We start from the raw sequence: 20,571 nt of genomic DNA on the forward strand, positions 1-20,571 counted from the left end.
TCCTGCCCTCCCAGGCCTGCTGGAAAAGGAGAACTTTCCAACAAGAGAGGAGACCTCCTGGGAGAAGTGGAGAGGGTGCTCCAGGCAGGGTCATGGTGGGAGGTCAGGCTGGAGGTGGACTGCGTGAGGCATACTCAGGGGGCTGTGAGTCACGGCGGACTTAAAATAAGGAAGGAGAAGCCACCAATGAAGAGAATAAAGTGGGAATGGAGCCAGGTGGGCAGTGGGAAGGGTGGAGAGGTGCACAGAAGTGGCCAGGGCGAGGCTGTGGGCAGCCCTGATTCCCTGCGTGGTTATAGGAAGCCGAGTGGGTCAAGGTCTGCCCTGCTCTATATGCTGTGTGACCCTGGGATGGTCACTCCCCCTCTCTGAGCCCTGGGTCCTCAGCTGTGAAAGGGGACAATCACTCCCAAGAGTTGCTCTGGACAGTCACAGTGTCCAACAGAGAGTGCCAAGCCACAGCGATGCTCAATAAACAGCAGGGGTCTTTACGATCTCATGGACCCCTCCATAAGTAAGATAAATTGGGGTCACCAGTTTAGTTTAACACTGAGGAGCCTGCCTGGCCAGCCTAGACCATTTCCTCTGAGGCCTAGCCCCTCCCTGGCCCTGGCCCTATCCCTAGAGGCACAGCTTCCATCCAAGGTGGGAGCACCAGGATGGGGCCCCAGGCCAGGGAAGGGAGGAGAGTCAGGGTCCACCTTGCTGCCTACCAAGGAGGAGCTGGTGCCTGGGCTGGGAGGGCCAGGCCCTAAGGCTCAGCCTAACCAGTAGAAGGAAAGGCAGGAACAAAACCCACAGGGGCCCCGCTGCACAGCCACACGGGTTCCAGAGCAGGCTGGGAGCAGCGCATGCATATCAGCACTGCCCCGAGTTCCCCATCAAGCTGGGGTGGCCAGAGGAGCAGGGCAGAGCAGAGGGCACCTCCTGGGAGAGGTGGAGAGGAAGGGAAGGCACCTTCCTGACAGAGGACTGGCACGGACAAAGGCTGGAGGTCGGAAAGCTCAGGGCACATTCAGAACCAGAGTCAGGAGGCAGGGGGCAGACCATCCGAGCTCACCTGCTGCTCCCCGTAGGGCTGTGCCCCTTGCAGCTCCCAGCTCAGCTTATGCACAGTAGGTACTTAATTATTGCTGTTGATCCACAAGGCGTGTACTAGGGTTGGTGACGCCATTAAGTCATTCCTTTCTTTACCTGGGGGCCAAGCATCCATCATCCATCCAAGCATGTATGGAGCACCTACTATGTGCCATGCCCTAGGCTGAGTTGGGGGGGATTCAGAATTTTTAAAATAAAGTAAAATAAAGGCCCTCACTGTTCTGAAGCCAGGGTCTAGCACACTGAGGGTAACGTCACTCTCGTCCCCAGCCCTTTGCATCAGAACATCACTCCAAGGGCCCTCTCATGCCCCACCTCCTCCAGGAAGCTCTCCCAGACACTCTGGCCTTGCCTGCCTGTCAGGGTCTTGGCTTAGACCGGGTTGCCCCGTCCCACACCAACGTGGAGGGCAGGGTGAGTGGCAACCACGACAACATGGGTCGCTTCCTTGTCGCCGTGGAGGCTTGTGGGGTTGGCGCCTGGCAAAGCTGGCCTGGCCGCTCCACGTGGGGGCTGGCAGCTCATCCTCCAGGGCCCATCTCCTGGTGAGGGGGAGCCCCCTGCCTCCCCACTGCCAAGGCCCCTGTGTCCCATGGGATGCTCATTCTCAGCCCCTGGGAGGGTGGGCGGAGGGCTGGGGGTGCATAGGCTGGATGCGGTGAACGAGGAGGACAAAAGCCAAGGGGTGAAGTGACCCCAGAAATAGCCCAGCGAGAGCTGAGAGGGTGAAGCAGGCCAGCCTCCCCACCCCTGCTGCCTGAAATAGATCATTTCTGTATCATCCCCTGACCTCAGACTGGTCAGAAGGCCGGAGACTCAGCCACATATATTAAAACGAGGTTACTCCCACCTTCAAGTGATTTTTAGCATTCTCCCCCTTCACACATTAACTCAGCAAGCATCTGCTGGGCAGTGGCAATGGAGGACACACAAAGAAGACCTGGTCCCCAACTCGAGGGATCCCCACAAGCCCTTTCCATGCATCTTAAAGAAGCGCTAGGTGGGTGCAGGGGGCTTACCCATAACATCTAAACCACACATTCAGCCCTTACAGAAAGTTCACCTTGACTCTCCTTCCAACCTTGGGGCCTTTGCTCTGGCTGTTGCCCTCATTTCTCCCCTGTGAGGTCTAGCTGAAATACCACCTCCCCCAGAAAGCTGTCACCTCCCCACCCTCTTGTTCATCCTGCGCCACGTAGGGTGCTGAGTGCCACAAGCTGCAGAAGCTGCATGGGGCAGGGGTTCAGGAAATCAAGGGGAATTGAGGCACAGCTGGGGGCAGCTTCCTGTGAGCACCTTTGCAGTAACCGCGAGCAAGAACGGCCACCACCTGAGTCCTCACACCCTCTCGTCCCTGCTTCACCCCCACTTGTCACAGCCTAAAACGCTGTGTTTTCCTGTCAAAAGAGAGGGTTTTTTTTTTTTCATGATCTCTCTTCCTCTGAGCTCAGAGCATGAAGGTATCACTGAGGATATTGGAGGGAGAGAGGCGGGCCCTGTTCCCATCAGGGCTCCTCTGGGGTCAGCTCACTCAGGCCCAGCCTCCAGCAAGGGGAGCAAGAGGCCCATCTCCTGTGAGCTGGGAGGCAGGGGCCTCCTGGCTGTCAGGTGCGCAGGGGATGGGATGGCAAAGCAGGGACCACGAGATGGTGCGTGTCACATGGTGGTACAGAAGTACAGAAGGAGACATTTACACCGGAAATTCAGACTGTTTGGAACAGAATTCCAGGCTGAGTGTCCTGAGAGCCGGGTTGAAAAGGGCAATGGGATGAGTTACACATGAGGACACTGGTGACTGGTAACAGAGGTCAGAGGCCTGCAAGGGGTCCCCATCCTTGACATGTGATGGAGACACGGTAGAGGAGAGCTCTGGGAAATCTTGGTCATGGTTTCCCTGAGTGGTTTGGAGTTGAGAAAGGCCTTGGAACTTATCGCTCTGGGCTGTAATCCTAGGGACAATGGGGAGGAGAACCAGGCATTGCCGCTGTTCAGTGGCCTCACAGTTCAGTGCTGTGACAGACACTCAAGGTATCAACCCAAGGTGACAGTAGGAACAAGTGCTCCAAAGGGACAGAAGAGGAAGCCAGGCAAAGATGCTGCACATAGGGAATTAGCATGTGCAAAGGCCCTGCACAAGAAGGATCATGGCATATAGAAGGAACTGGTAGGTGGCCAAAGAACAGGGATAACAGGTGAGAAGTGAAGCTGGAGGGTTGGAGGTGATGGGGCAGGGGCTAGGGTGGTGGCAGTGAGAGGTGGACAAATAGGAGATTTGGGAAGTGAAAAAGAAGGTAACAGAGGGGGAGGAGGGTGGAGCCAAGGGCGGCTCGTAGGTTTCTGGTGTGCATAACCTGGTAGACAGTGGTGCCTTTGCTGAGAAGGGAGCCCTGCAGCAGGAGCAGGTTTGTAGGGCGATGAGTCCAGTTTCGGACACTCTGAGTTTGAGGTGTCTGTGAGGTGTGAAGTCTAAAGGGAGGTGAGGACCAGGCAGTGGGTGTGCAAGCCCCAGCCTGTGGGAGGGGTCTGGGCAGGGTGTGGTCATGCTGTGGGTCATGATGGGGCACGGAGAAGTGGCCATACTGGACCTAGAGAGGCTCTAACCATGGACGGGGAGACTGAGGCAGGAGATGAGTGTGTGAGAAGGAGGTGTCACCGCTGGCAAGGTGTCAATTCTGTCAGAGAAGAGCCCTGACCTCTCCACCCCCCGCCAGGGCAGGTGGGGTCACCATGGCAATCACCCCTTCCTTCCTCGGGTAAGAAGCAGAAGGCTCCAGCGCTCTCCACTTGTGTGGCCATGGTCAGTTTCTTTACCTCTCTGACCCTTGTTTTTCTCATCTGTAAAATGCGGATAATGATGGTACCCTCCCTGCCTGGCAGAGGTGTGAGGATTACATAATTTAGGCCAGCATTTGAACGTACATCAGCAGCACCTGGAGATTTGTTAAAACGCAGTGCGCTGGCCCCCTCTTCCAAGCTTCCGCTTCAGGAGGACTGGGGTGGAGCCTGAAATCTGCGTTTCTAACAAACTCCCAGGTGATGCTGCTCCTGCTGGTCTGCTGCTCCTCCATGGCCTCCGTTTCCCTAACTGTCCCCATGGGAGGAGGGAGCCCCCCTGTGAAGCCTGCCTTGCAAAGGATTGTGGGGAAATGCAGGCGGGTGGGCAGGGCTGTCTCACTGGGTGTCATGTGGCCATATGGCCACCAGTGGGCGGGAGCGCTGCTCCGCAGAGAGGCTGGATGGGCTGCAGCAGCACGCGGCCAGCAACAGGATCCTCGCCGCTGCCTGTGTGTGACCCCAGCAAGCCTGGCCACACTGGGGCCTCAGTTTCCCTATCGGCCTCGACTAACTGTGGTTCCTCAGGCATCCTGGTGAGGGGGGAGTTAAGGGGCCATAAACACAGGCAGAGAATTTTACCCTTGAGATAGACAAGCCTCACTTCAGGGCCAATCTGCAACCTCCACACACTGTCTCTGTGCACTTGGACTCTTGGTACCCACAGGGCTGCAGGAAGTGGGGGGGGAAAGGAGCCCAATCTATGGGGCTGCCTCAAGGGGACCCCCTACCTGAAGGCAAATCCAGTGGGGGTTTCTGATAAGAGGGGGCATGCAGTAAGCTCTTAGGTGGGGCATTTTGGAGCTACATCTCAGGTCAGGTTAAGAGGCCTGGGGGACCCCCAGGTCAGGGTGTGCAGTAGTGGGCTCAGGGGAGGGTGGCATAACAGCAACCCTTGTAAAGCATCTGCTTTGCACCAGCTCAGAGGTGCTTTATACATATACATTCATTTAATCCTCATAACCATTCTGTTTGTGCTATTATCCCCATTTTTACAGAAGGGGAAACTGAGGCACAGAGAGGCTAGGTAACTTGCCCAAGGTCATACAGAGAGTCAGTGGCAGAGCTTGGATTGAACTCAGGCCATCTGGCTCCAGCGTCTGCTTCTAACGCACCTGGGAGTCCAGAGCCGGAAGCCCCTACCCAGGTTCCTAGCCTGGGATTCCAAGTCACCTCCCTCCACTGCCAGGAGGGGGAGCTCACCCCTCTGAGAGGCCCCTGCCCCTGAGAGCTGATGGGCTGGGGAGAGGCACTTTACCGTCAGTCCTGCTCTGACCCAAGGGCCACTCGTGGTGCCCCTTAGCCATCAGCAGCAGACAAGACTGGGCCCTGAGTGGGCTCCGACATCTTTGCTCAGATCTCAACTCCGTTTGTAGCTCTGGGAGACAGCCCCCTGGCAGGACTGCCAGATGTAATATAGAATGCCCCATTAAATTTCAGATAGACAACAAATATTTTTAAAATTTAAGTATGTTCCAAATATTACATGGGGCATGTTGACATTCAAAAACTATTTGTTGTTTATCTGAAATTTGAACTTAACTGGGTGGCCTGTATTTTTATTTGCTCCATCTGGCAACCCTACCCTTGGGCATCACCCCCTCACACCTCCTATGCCCAGCCAGCCCCTTCCCTTCCCTTTCTCCTTGGTGCCCTCTCTGGAGTGGGCAGTGTCTGCGTGTCTGCTTCAGACTGGCCACCTGGTGCCTCCTGCCTCCTCCTACTGGGTTTTCTCAGGCACCCCAAGCTTAGTGCACCCTAAAGTAACTCCCCATTTTCCCTCCTGGGCCCCTCTCAGAGGTGTCACCACCATCCACCCAGCCACCTAGCGAGGGACCAGGGAGCCTCTCAGTTTCTCGCTGTCCTCACCTGTACCTCCTATTCATCCTGTCCTAAGGCCCCGACATCTCTCCCCTCCATCACCTCTGCCCTGCTTGTCCCCCTCTTCCCCCACAGCCCCCTCCAAAATGTCCTCAGGCCACCTGCCAGGTCTGAACCCCACCCTCTCCTGCTTTCAAGGGAGGGCCCTGAAGATGTGCAGAAGCCAAGAGCATTCTGCCACAGTGGGAGGTTTGATTGCTTTATAACTTCCAAAGAGAGAGCTTTGCATTCCAGAAATCCCAGCTTGAGTTCTGAGCGGATGGTCATGGTCTGGCTAGAGGGTCCCCGGGATCTAGGTCAGTGTGTGTGAGTGAGCCAGGGCCCTCCCACCAAAATAAAAGTCCCCGGGCCCAGCCAGTCCTTCAGGTTCCCCTGCACTGTCCTCCTGCTGACCCTGGTCTTTCTGTTTTGCAGCTCCCTGAGGGCCTCCTTTGACTCTCTGAAGCAGCGTAAGTCCCACCTGGTCCCCACGCCAGGCTGCAGGGTGACAGGACCTTCTGGGAACACCAGATCCCCCACCGGTGGGGATGGATGTTTGCTGGCCGGGAGTCGAGGCTGGTGGAGGACTTGGGGGTGACAGAGATGAGCTGTGGGGTTGGGGTGGGCTGGCCCAGGCAGGGGCGAATATATGAGCGGCTGGGGCCCACCAGGTCTGACACCGGGGACCACTGTCCTTACTCCACCCCCAGAAATGGAGAACGTGGGCAGCGCCCACATCCAGCTGGCCCTGGCCCTGCGTGAGGAGTTGCGGAGCCTGGAGGAGTTTCGCGAGAGGCAGAAGGAGCAGAGGAGGAAGGTGAGGGGGGCGGGGAGGGGCCTCCGGGGAGCGGGGGCTGTTGTCGCTGTGGAGGCAGCAGGGGACGGGCTCTCCCAATGGGCAGCGCCCCAGGCTTGCGGGGGATGGCGATTTGAAGGAGGAGAGGGGGCTGTGGACAGACGCCTGGTACTGGGACCAGGGCCCAGCTCTCGGGCCTGAAAGCCCCACTGGGGGTCTTCCCCCTGCACTGTCTCAGGCCAGGAAGAGGGAAAGACCTTGGTCTTTTCTTTTGTTTGTTTGTTTTTTTGTGCGGTACGCAGGCCTCTCACTGTTGTGGCCTCTCCCGTTGCGGAGCACAGGCTCCGGACGTGCAGGCTCAGCGGCCATGGCTCACGGGCCCAGCCGCTCCGCGGCATGTGGGATCTTCCCGGACCAGGGCACGAACCCGTGTCCCCTGCATCGGCAGGCAGACTCTCAACCACTGCGCCACTAGGGAAGCCCCCTTGGTCTTCTTGATCATCCTACTACAACAGGCTATAGAGGGTCCATGACAGCTTGGGGGTATCCAAAGGAGGCAACCTAAGTTGGGGAGTCACCAGAAACTGGTCCTGAGCCCAAGGATCAGGGCTGTTTACCTGGGAGAAAGGAAGACTTGGGGGTCAGTCACTGCAGCCACTCTACAGGGCTGCCTGAGGCTGAGGGGGACAGACAGAGCTTGTGGGGAGTGGGGGCTGCCGAGCCTACCCAGCATCCAAAGGTACTGTTCACCCGTCTGTAGGGTGTGGCTGTCCCTAGATGGAGGGACTGCATGGAGAGGAAGTGAGGTCCCCGTCATGGGAGGTGTACAAACAGAGGCTGGAGGCTACTTGTCAGGGAAGCTGCAGAGGTTGGATGGGAGGTGGGCTTGGTGACCCCTGTGTCCCAGGTACTCCTCCCAAGCCTGAGACTCTCTGACTGGCTGAGCACGTGGCCCTCTGGGAAGGCAGGTACGGACACATGATCAGCCTCTCAGGGCCTTAGTGATGAGTGTGGTGCCTTGGACAGGGTGGGAGAGGCCAGGGCACAGGAGCACTTCTTGCTTGGAGAGGAAGCATTACTGTAAACTGTCCAAAGAACTGAAAATGGAAAATTCCACACAACTGAGCTGTGAAGGGAAAGAAGGCAACAGTTCACGGCTGGGGCCAGGCTGGGACTGGGGGTCCTGGCCAAGCCGTTTACCCTCTCTGCGCCTGTTTCCCTCTTGCGGGATGGGACACTTATGTCCACCTCCCAAGCTTTGGGGGACCCAGCCGAGAACCAGGCCCCTTGCAGTCCTCACAGGCAGGGCGCTGGCTCCGATTAGGAGCTCTGGCCACAGAAATTTAGTGTGGCTGTACTCCCTGTCTGCCCATCTGGCCAGCTGGGGCCTCAGGCTTTCAGGATTCTAAATTTGGGTTCCTGAGCAGACAATGGGTCCTCCAAGCCAGCCCCAGAAGTTGGCCCAGACTTAAGGAGCTGTGGCAGGCGACCTCTCTGAGCTGGGACTTGCTTGCAGAGCATCTACTGTGACAGCGAGGCCCCAGGGTGGCTGTTTTGAGCTTTCCTGTGGCCAGTGGGGCTGTGATGTCTGAAAAAGCTGTTCTGGACGGAGGGGCAGTTCCACGGTGTGATCAGGGCTCCCACAAGCGAAGGACAGCCGTGATGTAGTGTGCGGGGAAGGCTGCCTGGGTGTGTGTGCACACGTGTGCATGTATGGACGTGGGTGTGCACCCAGGAGAACGAGAGTACACCTCTGCACACCTGTGAGCACGTGCATGTGTTTCAGTGTGTGTGTGTGTGACCAGGTGGCTTCTTGAGGTCTCCCCGCTGGCACCGGCCCCACTGAGACCCCAGGCACAAACCGGCTCCAGCCCCAACACGAGAGGTGTTTCATTTCCAATTATCCTTATAGTCAATCTCTGTCCAGGCCGAGTTCCATCCTCTCCATCTGTACAAGGAGCCTGGGAGGCGAGGTGGAGGTGCGGGGGCCCCGTGTGAACCAGTGTGTGACCATGACCAAGTCTGGGGTGTGTACACAGGGCCCATGGCTGTGTGTGGCGGACATGGGAGAGTGTACATATGTGTACTTGTGAGTGGTGTCTGAGGTTGCTCTGTGAAGGCCTTGTGTATATGCAAGGGGGAGCGTGGGGGCCTGTTAACGTTTACTTATGTGTGTGTGTGTGTGTATGTAACTCTGTGTGTGCCAGCGTGTGTACACGGGGTATGATGGCTTTGAGTGGGTACAGAGGCTTGTGAGTAAAGGACAGCGTGCGTGTGTGTGCGTATGTGCACGTAGGTAGGTTGGGTATTCCCGGGCTAGAGACCAAGTCCTGGCTGGGGTCTGCAGGGAGAGAATACACCATGTGTATCCGTGCCCCGGGCTCCTCTAGCTTTCTGTTCTGAGCAGTAGTAGTGAAAGAGCAGGCTGAGGGAGAGGGAGGGCAGCTTGTCACCACCCCCTTCAGAGCCAGGAAGGAATGCTGGGCCTCATCCCAAGGACACCCCGTCCTCTTGGCCTAAGGGAGTGTCCTGAGGCCATGGCCCCAAGCTCAGCACCTCATGTCCCCTGCAGTATGAGGCCATCATGGACCGTGTCCAGAAGAGCAAGCTGTTGCTCCACAAGAAGGCCATGGAGGTGAGTGCAAGGGTCTTAGGCCTGGAGGAGTGGCAGGGGTCAGGGTGTGGATCCCAGGAGCCCTGGACTGGGCACCTGGGACGGGGCTTGCCTCAGGCCTCCATCCAGCAATAGGCACAGTGGCCTGTCGGGTTCTTGGTGTTGCACTTGCTCCCAGGGTGCCATGCAGACTGGCCCAGGCCTTGACCTTGGGCGGCTCCTGACTGATGGGCAAGCAGCCAGTCCCAGACAGTGGTCTACAGGGTCATCCAGGCTGTCAGCTGGGGACTCCAGGGGCAGAGGGAGAAGCTGTGTCTCCTAGTTCACTGAGTAAGGAGAAAAATAGCTCCACGACATGTGCAGAGGCTGGCATCGTGACGATGCATGGCATTTTAAGGGCCCTGCTGGCGGTCTGATGTGACCACACCTCTGAAGAGACCGGGGCTGCGGGCAGGGCTCCATTGTCCCCGCTGGGAAGGGGCCTGGGAACAAGACTCCCTTCTCCATCTCCATTCTGGATCCCCAAATCCTTGTCCCTGGTGAGGAGGCCCCCAACCCATCCACAGCCCCCAACAGGGAGAAGGGAGGTTGGGCTCAGAAGCCTCACTCTGGGGCCCCCAAGTCACGCCCCTCCATACCCCCCCAGTCCAAGAAGACATATGAGCAGAAGTGCCGAGATGCAGACGACGCCGAGCAGGTCTTCGAGCGCATTAGCACCAATGGTCAACAGAAGCAGGTGGAGAAGGTGCGTGGAGCCACTGAGGCCACGTGGTGTCACAGGGCTGGGGCAGGGTGGGGAGGGAGGGAGGGGGTGCCACAGACACTCCAGGGCAAGGTCTGCACCTGGGATATCCTGGCTGCTCACCTCGCTCTGAACCTTCATCCCTCTGTCTGTGAAATGGGTTTCCTAGAATCTCAGGGTCTAGATAGACAGAGTCAGCTTGATCCCCTTTGCCATCTCCAGGCTGCACCCAAGGACCCATTCCTCAGAGCAGGCTCACTGCAGCCCAGGCCCAGAGCTCACAGGGCAATGAGAGCAGATGCTAACCCTCACACAACCCTTTGGAGAAGGGCTCAGTAGGCCCATGTCACAGAGAGGAAACAGGCCCAGAGATGGTAAGTGACTTGTTCAAGGTCTGAGGGCCAGGCAGAAACAGAGAAAGGACCCAAACCCACGCTGTCCAGAACCCAAGCTCTTGACTGCTCTGGCCTCTCGGCCAGGGTGGGAGTGTCAGAGATGCCAGGGCTCAAGAACACATTTTGTCCATTGCACAGACAGGAAAGCTGAGGCCCAGAGAGGGCAGGGGCCTGCAGGTGAGCTGGTGGCAGCAAGTCAGGGACAGAGCCCCAGCCTCAGCCAGTGGGTTCAGCAGTGGGCGTGGGGCCCCAGGGCCCGGCCCCTGGTCTACATTTCTCCCTCTAGGTCTCAACATCTTGTTTTCACATGTACCTGCATGAAGTGCAGGTTCCTGTTTTATTCCTTTTTTACTGGAACCAGGCTGTGGGCCCTTGTAGGGTGAGGCTGGAGTTAATGATGGAACTTGCCCACAGTTGGCTCCTGAGTGTCCCCCTGTGTGGCCAGAGAGGGGGTGACAGAGTCCCTTCAGGGTTTCCCAGGGAAACTCGGAGCCCAAGGGCTGGGCTGACGGGTTCCCGGGGGCGGGGCCTCAATGCTGCTTTCCCTCTGTCTCCTCAGAGCCAGAACAAAGCCAAGCAGTGCAAGGACTCAGCCATGGAGGCAGGTACGTGGCTAGCCCACCTCCTCAGCTTAGAGGGTAGGGTGGCTTGGACATTCCTTCCCCCACAGCACGCTTCCTTCACCCTGGGGACACAGTCACGCTCATCACTCTCATTTCCATATTTATGCAAGTAAAACAAAAACATTCGTTTTCTCACATTTGCCAAGACTGTTCTTGGTGCTTTGCATGTTTTAACTAACACTCACAACAATCTGCGAGCTGGTCACTATTACTATCCCCTTTTTTTAACAGACGAGGAAACTGTAGCACAGAGAGGTTAATTAACTTGCCCAAGGTCACACAGCCAATAAGTGGTGGTAACTGTATTTGAACGCAAGCCATTTGACTCCAGGGCCCAGGACTTTCACAGCCACAATCAAGGGAGACAGGCCCACTCATCGCACACACCTCTCTCTCTCTTACATACACTGAAACACATCAGAGCCTTCTCTGGGCTTCTGTCTCCTCTATCCTTCTCCTGATGCCAGAAGACCCCAACACCCCTATCTCTGCTGACACAACTCCTAGGACAGAGAGCTTACCGTTGCTCCCTTCCCCTGGGAAGGCTCTCCCTCCTGCTAGCGCTGCCTTTCCCAGGACCAGCTGCTCCCTTGGCTGGGGGCACAGAGGTCATGGTCCAAGCCTGCTGGCTTCCCAGCCCAATAGCTCCCAATGCTCCCCTTCACCCCTCCTCCAGGGCTGCCCTCTCTGAGCCTCAGTTTCCCATCTGGAAAGTGAGACGGTGGGACCTGGGGATGGTGAGAGGCCCAGATTCTGACCTTGGGTGTATGAGGCTCTGCTCTGGCCCCAGGCAGCTTGACCACAGCGGGAGCTGAGAGTCACCCTAAGGGCAGTACCACAGTGGTGGCCCTTATGAGCGTTCAGATGTAGCACCAGCAGCCAGGGCAGGTCTCTCTAGGGAGGAGGAGGGCACTCTGGGCAGGGGTGCTGCGGGAGCAAAGGGGTGGGCTGTGGGGGGGTGTCTAGGCCGCTGGCCTCCCTGAGGACTGCCTGTGCTTCCAGAGCGAGTATACAGGCAGAACATCGAGCAGCTGGAGAAGGTGCGGGGCGAGTGGGAGCAGGAGCACCGGACCACCTGTGAGGTGAGACACTCCAGGCGTGGAGGCTGCTTCCCCAGCTACGAAATGGGAGAGACGCCTTTCCCTGCTCCAGCCGCTTCACGGGGGGAAAAGAGGCAGTGCTGCGGGAAAGGCATCATTCCTTCATTCCTTCACTCATCCGCTCACTCCACAGGCCCTGTGCTGAGTCCCTGCCCGCAGGGAGCTCACCGCCTGGCTTTGTGCTCTGAGTCCCCTTTTGCAGGCAGGCATCCTTCACCCCGTTTGGCTGAAGCCGAAACTGAGGCTCAAACAAAACCCATAGCTTCCCTGGGCTCTGCTGATGAGCAGGGCCTGGGAAACAGGCCTCAGGATTCAGGGTCCAGGGCTCCTCTTAAGACACTCCCCAGGGGCATGGTAGGGCCTGGAGGAAGGACGGGGCAGGAAGCCCACAGGCTGTTCAACTTCCCTCCCCAGAAGCCTCAGGACCTGGCACAGAGGTGGGGGTGGGGACGCCTAGGAAGAGTCTTCCCTTTTGGCTTGGCTTCAGCAGAAGGGGTCTGGCTGGTCAGCCCCAGCTGAGCTGAGTGGGGCCTGGCCTGGCCCAGCCCTGCAGCAGCCCCCCACCCACCCCCGCTTCTCCCCCAGGCCTTTCAGCTGCAAGAGTTTGACCGGCTGACCATCCTCCGCAACGCCCTGTGGGTGCACTGCAACCAACTCTCCATGCAGTGTGTCAAGGATGATGAGGTAGGGGCTGAAGGCAGGGAGGGGTAGGGAGTGGGAGGGGGGCGTGAGGAGAGGGCAGCCTCCTAGCAATGGCACAGCCAGGTCCACCTGAGCCTGTCAGCAGATACCTAGTCCTCTGTGGTCCGAGCCCTGGCCTCAGTGGCGATGAGCCACTGCCCCAGGCCCTGAGGACAGGGAGCTCAGTACCACAAAGGGCCACAGCCTCTCTGCCTGCAGACTGGACTTTGTGGTTACCCTGGCATCTGCCCTCTCTGCTCACCCCTGCTCCAAGGCCTTGGCTCTGCTATCAGAGCCACAGAGCACATGCTCCCTCTGCTGGGATGGGGAAGGGAGGTGGACACAGCACCTCAGAGGTTTGCAGAGAGGCTGCGGGACCCTCGGTTGCCCTGCTCCAGGCCTGGCACTTGCAGGAGCCAAGGTCCAGTCCCTCTTCTGTCTCTAGACATCTCCAGGGTGTCCTGGTTCCCCCTTACTGAGCTCTACATGCCTGGTGGGCTGGGTGGGTCCTCCTCAGCAGAGAGGGGCCGCCACCTCCCTTGCCAGGGGCCTCGCAGTCCTAGAGCCATAAGCTCCCTTTCATGGCAGTCCTGACTCCCTGATGCCCGCTGCTGTTACTTGCCTAACCCCTTCTGCCTATGGGGTGAGGAGTTTTGGGGGGTTTCTCCCCAAATGACTTGAGCCCACCTGGTGACCTCCTTGTAGCGAAGGAAGGAGTGTGGGCTCTGAATCCTCTCATACCGGATCCAAAGCCCAGCACACTGAATTCCTACTTTGTGACCTTGGGCAAGTCGCTCTCCTCTGAATTTCCTCATCTGTAAAATGAGGAAGCAGTGTCTACCTCAGAGAACAGGAGCGGGGTAAATCCCTTGCAAAGGAACTTGTGCACAGTAGGTGTTCGGGAAACAGGAGAAGCTGTCAGCCAGGGCTCTAACCCCTCAGGCAGGCCTGGGGCAGTTACACCTCAAGGCCCCTGGTCAGAGTTCAGACCCGAAGTGGGGGCAGGCTTGACAAGGCGGGCATGGAGGTGAGGCCTGGCCCCTCAGCCTCTGCTTTTTCCTGCCCCCAGCTCTACGAAGAGGTGCGAGTGACACTAGAAGGCTGCAGTGTGGATGCCGACATAGACAGCTTCATCCAGGCCAAGAGCACGGGCACTGAGCCCCCAGGTGAGGTCCCCCTACAGGCAGCACAGCTTCTGGGTCCAGGCCTGCCTTCCTTAGGCCTGGCTCAGGTTCTCTGAGCCTCAACTGCCAGGACAGAACTGGGGTGGCTCACAGCTCCTTTCTGGGTGGAGAAGCCTTGGTCAGGCCCAGGGAAGGGGTCAGGGACAGTGCAGTCCCCTGGTTGGGTCCTTAGCCTGCCGGCTCATCCAAGATAGAGGATGAGCAGAGCTTAAGAACAATGACACTGGAGGGGGAGATGAGGATAGGGCCAGAGGCAGGAAGCCTCTCCAGAGCACCTGCTCCAGCCTGCTTGGTACCACTAAATCTTGGGTCTAGACTATTCGGTCTTGGTGGTACCCACAGTGAGATCTCTCTAGGAAGGGAGCAGGCCCCGTCCTCAAGCACCAGGGTGGCCAGGGCAAGGATGGTAAGGTGGGGCCGCAGTCTGGGTCTCCGGATGGGGAGAGGATGGGGTGCCGAGTGGCACAGGTCCTGCCTGCCCTGCCCTTGCCACCCTGGGCCTCATGCACTTGCTGCCTGCAGCTCCGGTGCCCTACCAGAACTACTATGATCGGGAGGTTGCCCCGTTGTCCAGCAGCCCTGGCGTTCAGCCGTCCTGTGGCATGATAAAGAGGTGAGCCGCCTGCTGGATGCCAGCCGGACGGGATACAGAGGGTAGGGCCAGGGGTGGGGAACGGGGGCTGCCAGGAAGGGAGGCCAGCCTCTCCTCCTGCACCTGGCTCTTCCACACGTATTTATTGGGCATCTATTGTGTGCCTGGTGCAGGGTTTAGGTGCTGGGCACTCTTCGGGGACAAGACAAGTTCAATCTAATCTCATGACACCCTCAGCCCGAGGGGACCTAGGCATTAAATAATCACAGCCCCCTTATTCACTAGCGACTATGCTCAGAGCTCCAGGGAGACCCCAGGCTGGCTGACCCCTTGGGCTCTGCTGCTAGCCTGGGTGGAGCCTTGGACGGTCAGGCTGAAGTGGCAACCCTCTCCCACTGGCACGGGATCAGGGCACAGGAGAAGGCCCTACTCCAAGCCAGTACTCTTGGAGAATTCTCCAGGTTTTTCCAGGGCCCCTTCCCTGGCCTGGCTGTGGTAGGTGCCAGGGTCCTGGTGTCAGGCCCCAGTGTGTCACTTGCACAAGTCACACACCTCCTCTAGGCCCGGGGCCTATGCGTGTTGGGGGCAGACTCAGCCCTAAGGACCCTCTTGGTTCAGGCCTTGGGTGACGACGGTGAGAGCCCACTGGGAGTGCCATGGCCTGCTCAGGGAGCCCCCCTGCCCGGGAGCCAGTTCCCTGAGCGCCCCATCTGTGCGCATCTAGGAGCATCCATGGGATTCACGTGGTGCCTGCGCCCCACCCCCACCCCCAGGCCTACGTGACCTCCTCCCTCCCTCCAACCCACTGCAGAGAAGGCCCTGCCTTTGAGAGGCGGGTCGGGTGGAGGTGACGGGCTCCCAGTCCTCTGAGGACAGCTCATTTCTGAGGCCTCTGGAGCCGCCCTGCAGGAAGGCTCCTGGGAGGCAGAGGCTTGTGGGCACCACGGCATGCTCCTCCGGGAACCCTGAGAAAGTAAGAACCCCAGGAGGAGGGCATTCCTACCCTCGCTATCGTTCCAAAATCTCAGGGGACTCAGACCTCTCTGCACTCCCAGTGAGGACCCAGATCCCAACGCAGGTGGTCACTTAAACACCAGGACAGAAGAGCTCACCTGGGGCAGTATCAAGAAAGGACAGAAAGGGGCCTGATGAGGATGAAAGATAAAGAGGGAAAGAGGTCCCACAGGCAGAGGCCTGGCTGCTGGAGGGGACGGGCAGGGACCACCATGTGGGGACCAGAAGCCAGGCAGGGCTGGGGAGGGGCAGGGGCCACTGGCCAGGAAGTGAGTGGAGGGAGGACTGGAGAGGACAGCGCAGACAGCCCCGGCACACACAGCCTCGACGAGCTCTGCTCGTCCAGCCCCAGCCCTGCCGGGTTAACCCTACCTGGCGGGGGCAGGAGAGCCACAGGCACTGAGTCTGCAGCATCAGGCCTTCCCACGTGTGCCAAGTCCACGCATGCTTGTCCATGTGTCTCCATCCTGGGCCCTCGGCTCCACAAACCCTGCAAGGGGGCGGGGGTCCCGGATTCTCCCACCCTGGGAAAGGTCTCTGTGTCCCACCTGGCACTACAGGGCAGCCTCCTACGGGCCCAGCCCCTTACTGGGCACTCAAGACCCCTGGGGGGGTCTGGCCTGGTCCCTGTTTCAGTCTTATCTCCTATACACCCCAAACTAGTCCACTCCACTTCCCAAATTCCTCTGTCTGTACAATCTGCACCTTTGTACTCCTCTCCCATTCACCGGCAATGCCTTGCACTCCAGTCTCTACCTGATAAAGTTGAGTCTTTGCAGACTTGGCTTGACCCCACCAGACCAGGAAGCCTTTCCTGAGCGGGGGAAGGAGTATCAGCCTCTACTCGTTTAGCCCTTAGCACTGTCTGCTTCAGGGCACCCACATCTGGTTCCTTACTAGGTATCCCAGTGTCTGCCTCTGCCTCTTGCTTCTTGCCTTTTTTTTCTTTTATTCAACAAACTTCCATGACTCCAGTCCAGTCCAAGTCTGAGCCAGGCACAAGGGAAGGGGTGAATTAGCCCAGCACTGCCTCCTGGACCTCCCTTTGTGTGGTCGGGGAGCGGCTGGGCTGCCCAGGCTGGTGAAGGTCCTAGCGAGGTGTGAGTGGGCCAAGCTCTAGGGGGCAGCTCCTTTGCCCATGTGGGAGGCTGGAGCAGGGGCCTGGTGGGTGTAGGGCCTGGGCCCTGGAGCACAGAGGTCTTAGAGCCCCCAGTTAGGCCCTGCAGGGAGCAAGTACTGAGAAGACGTCTACAAGGTGAGGGACTGGGAGAGCGTGGCTGGGCAAGAGCCACTGGACCACTCTTTAGGGAGCCCTCATGGTGAGGGGCACCCCATAAATCACATCTGTGCCTGGAGGCTAGGGCCAACCCCAGCCCTGGAGCCCTGTGGGCTCCCTGCTTCATCTACTCCCGCTGTCCCACACCGACTCACCTGCTTTCCTCCCTGTCCCCAGGTTCTCTGGGCTGCTGCATGGAAGTCCCAAAACAACATCGTCAGCAGCTTCTGCGGGTAATTGGGGGTGACAACTGTCAACCTGGGGTGAAGGGGAGGATGCCTACTTGGCACAGATGGGCCTTCCAACAGCTGGGAGGTTGGGGGTTGGGAAGAGGCTGGGCCAAGTCTGGGGAAGCTCCACTTCGGGGGGGCGGCTCCAGGGACCACTGTTCTTTGTAAGGGGCGGGTGCCAGGCCTCACCCTGCTCTCAGCCTCCACAGAGACCCTGACTCCCACCTCTGATCGGAATGAGTGTGTCTATGCCGCCATCGCTGTGCAGGAGGTGCCAGGACCCCACACCCTGCCAGCCCAGGATTACAGGGCGCTCTATGACTACACAGCCCAGGTGAGGCCCCTGCCCTCCCCTCCTTGGGAGGGCACCAGCATGCCCAAGGGAGTGCTCACACGTAGGCACATGCACTGTAAGTGGGCTGGGGTGGGTGCCCTTAGAACAGCACCTGGCCTTTGGGAGGGGCCCAGTGCGGACCTGCTCAGTGAAAGCTGAGGAACGGCACGAGGGCCTTGGTCACAAGCACACGCGGTATACAGGCAGGTGAGCGCACGTGCAGCAGCTGGCAGAGCTGGAGCTATCTGAGGAAGCGGTCTGAGGCTCAGGCTCTGCACCCACGGGTGAGGGCCTTGTTCTCCGTGACCACGGGCGCCCAGAACAAGCCGTGGTCGGAACGAGGCCCTCAGCTGTGCCGGGGTTGATTTTCTGAAGCCCACAAGGGGAGAATGAGTAAAGGAGCCACAGGGCAGCTGTGCCCAGATCCCCAGAGAGTCTAATCTGCTCCCAGTTTGAGGTGAGGGAGTACAGAGCTGGACTCCAGATCCACTGGGACTGAAGCCAAGCATCTCCTCGGGGCTCGGCGGGCTGCACTGACTCCCGAAGCCTGGTTCCTGGAGAGGGAGACAGCCCAGGAGAATGATGGTGTGCCTGTATGACAAGGGCTAGCAGAGGTGGGGGCGTGACAAACACGCCTGCCCCCTGACTTGCTAGGTTGCAGCATCTGAAGCAGGGAGGGGGAGAAGGGAGCGGCAGGGAGGTGAAGCAGGGGAAGAAGCCCCAGGTTGTGTGTGGGAGGCCCACAGTGACAAACCAGAGGGGACAAGAGGCAGAGACCTACGAGGCGCCCCACACCCTATGTCTCCAGGGCTGCCTTAGCCCAGAGTGGCCTTGTCTTGCAGCCCCAGGAGGCCAGCATGTCTCAGCTGACAGCCCACCTGGGAGACAGGCTGGCATTTACTGCCTGGGGTGGGGGGAACGCCTGACCAGAGGCCCTCCCAGCAGGCCCCCTTCAGCCTGATGCGTTTTCATTCTCTTGCCCAGAATTCCGACGAGCTGAACATCTCTGCGGGGGACATCCTGGAGGTCATCCAGGAAGGGGAGGATGGCTGGTGGACAGTGCAACGGAACGGGCAGCGTGGCTTTGTCCCTGGCTCCTACCTGGAGAAGCTTTAAGGAAGGGGCAGTAGCCCCCGCCTGGACCTATCCTGTCCACGGGGCCAGCAGTGCCCCCACCGCTGCCCTGGCCTCGCAGGGGCCTCAAGACAGAGCCTGCCCTCAGGAAAGGTCCCGGCTGCTCCCGAGCAGTCCTTCCCACAGGGAATAAAGGAGCGCTCTTTTTCCTCCTTGCACCCGTGTCCAAGTGCTCAATTCGGAGGAGGCAAAGGAGGGGGGAAGCCCAGGAGAGCAGAGCTCCCCACCTGCAGTGTTGTCACTGAGGGCCCAGCTCGGGTCTGTCCCTGCTCTGCTGGGGATGGGGAGGTACCCTAGCCCTGGGTCCCAGGGAACTGCCAGGGAGACACGCTCACAGCGGGCAATGGGAGAAGGCCGCAGCGGTCACGGGGGACGGGGTAGGGGCAAGGAGAAGCTCGGGGCAGCTGGGATGGGGAGACCAGGCTTCCTGGGGCAGAGGGACTAGAGCAGGGCAGCAGCAGACAGAACACAGGGAAGGCAAGAGCAGCAGGACAGGGCAGGTGTGTGAGCACAGGGAGGAGGGACACCTGGAACGTCCTGGGGATGAGCCAAGCTTAGTTCCAGGCAGGAAACAGGTGACAGGTCTGCCGAGGCGGAGGGGCTGTGGCATGGTCGCTTAGGCAGGCCTGGAGTCTACGCGGGCTGACCTGGGCACAGAGGTGGCCAAGCTCCTCTTCCGCTCTTGGTGCTCTCCGGCCTTTGTCTTTTTGGCCCCAGAAACGTAACTTCTACTGCTGCCCAAGGCCTGCCACGGCCCTGCTCCAGCCACGCCAAGGGCCTGGGGAGTGACTGCGGGGGGAGAGCCCGTGGGAACCAGCCGCTCCGCAGTCCTAGGCCTCCCCCGTGCTCGCCTGTGGGAGCCCCAACACTCTGCCGGCACAGCAGGCCAGCAGCCCGCCCCAACTCAGGGCCAGACATACCAGGGGGGGCCTCCTCCACTGGGCACACCTTGAGTGAGCCCGTTACTATCCCCGTAGACCACCTTCCCTGGGACTTCATCACTCCGCTTGCTCGTTCATAAACCTTTGTGGCCCACCTTCTGTGAGCTCAAGAGGAGGAACGCCTCAGACACTGGCTTTACTCAAGGGGCCCTTGACCTGGTGGAGGGGAACAGATAGACCAGAAAGCTGGCGGCAGTACAGGAAACGTCCTGATGTGCCAAGCAGTGCTGAGGCTTCTGGGAACAGGTGACCGAGATAAGCCAAGGAAAAGGGGAAGCTGTTACAGGAAAGTAAAGAGGGGGTTCCTTTCTGCTCCTGCCTGCCTGTGATGATAGCCTCACAGTGGGCAGGGACAGAGAAGGGAGCGAGGGGCACCACTGAATTCTCCAGGACTTAGAACTGTAAGAGACTGGGGGGATCTAATCGGACCTCCTGCACGACTGGGCACCAGGCACTCCTGTCAGCTTCAACATCTCCGCGACTGCGAGCTGACGGCACCCACGGAAGCCTGCGTGGACCTGTGGCTTCCCACCGGTCCTGGCTCTGCCCGGCCAGCCGTCCACCTGGCAGCCATATGGACGAACATTCCACGTGCTCAGGCAAACATCAGATGCTACAGTAGCAAAAATGAGGCCTTTGACCAAGCTCTGCCCTAGGAGGATGACCAGGGCTGGTAAAGAGGGCTGTTCCTCTGTTTATTGCAGCCTTCCATCTTTACGCCCTTATCTTCAACACTTAAGCAAAAAAGTGGATTTGATGAAACAAACATGACACCTGGTCAAGGAGGGGGATGGCCGGACTGTGGCCTCTGACCTCAGACTCAGGTGTGTGAACACCTCGAAAGTCTACAAAGCATGAAAGGGTTGTTTCCACCCAGTATTATTCATGCTGGGGCCAGGCAGAGGTGAAAAGGCACAGGGCAGCCCCTGGGTGCAGGGTAGGGTCCTGGAAGCACGGCTCCAACTACCCTCTGCTAGATGCCACCCCACCACTGCTTCTGCCAGAGGGTGTATGGCAGATGGGGTGGGAAAGGGCTTTGGGCCTCTGAAAAAAATCAGACTGAGGCTTAAATCCTTCCTGAAATGTAAATAAATTGTCTTTTATAAAGCATATTGTACAAGTGAA

General features: G+C 58.8%; 1 protein-coding gene across 1 annotated transcript in view; it reads left to right on the top strand.

The window, feature by feature from the left end:
- Positions 1–18,487, top strand: part of PSTPIP1 (proline-serine-threonine phosphatase interacting protein 1) — a 70,873-nt gene extending 52,386 nt beyond the window's left edge. The window contains 12 exon segments of the mRNA XM_060096105.1: positions 6,226–6,260; positions 6,501–6,607; positions 9,159–9,221; positions 9,847–9,945; positions 10,897–10,942; positions 11,963–12,042; positions 12,646–12,744; positions 13,811–13,907; positions 14,448–14,538; positions 16,985–17,040; positions 17,238–17,371; positions 18,356–18,487. Coding sequence (XP_059952088.1) covers positions 6,226–6,260; positions 6,501–6,607; positions 9,159–9,221; positions 9,847–9,945; positions 10,897–10,942; positions 11,963–12,042; positions 12,646–12,744; positions 13,811–13,907; positions 14,448–14,538; positions 16,985–17,040; positions 17,238–17,371; positions 18,356–18,487 — 1,039 coding nt within the window.
- The last annotated feature ends 2,084 nt before the right edge of the window (positions 18,488–20,571 follow it).

The sequence above is a fragment of the Mesoplodon densirostris genome, chromosome 4, assembly GCF_025265405.1.
Source record: "Mesoplodon densirostris isolate mMesDen1 chromosome 4, mMesDen1 primary haplotype, whole genome shotgun sequence".
Lineage (NCBI taxonomy): Eukaryota > Metazoa > Chordata > Mammalia > Artiodactyla > Ziphiidae > Mesoplodon > Mesoplodon densirostris.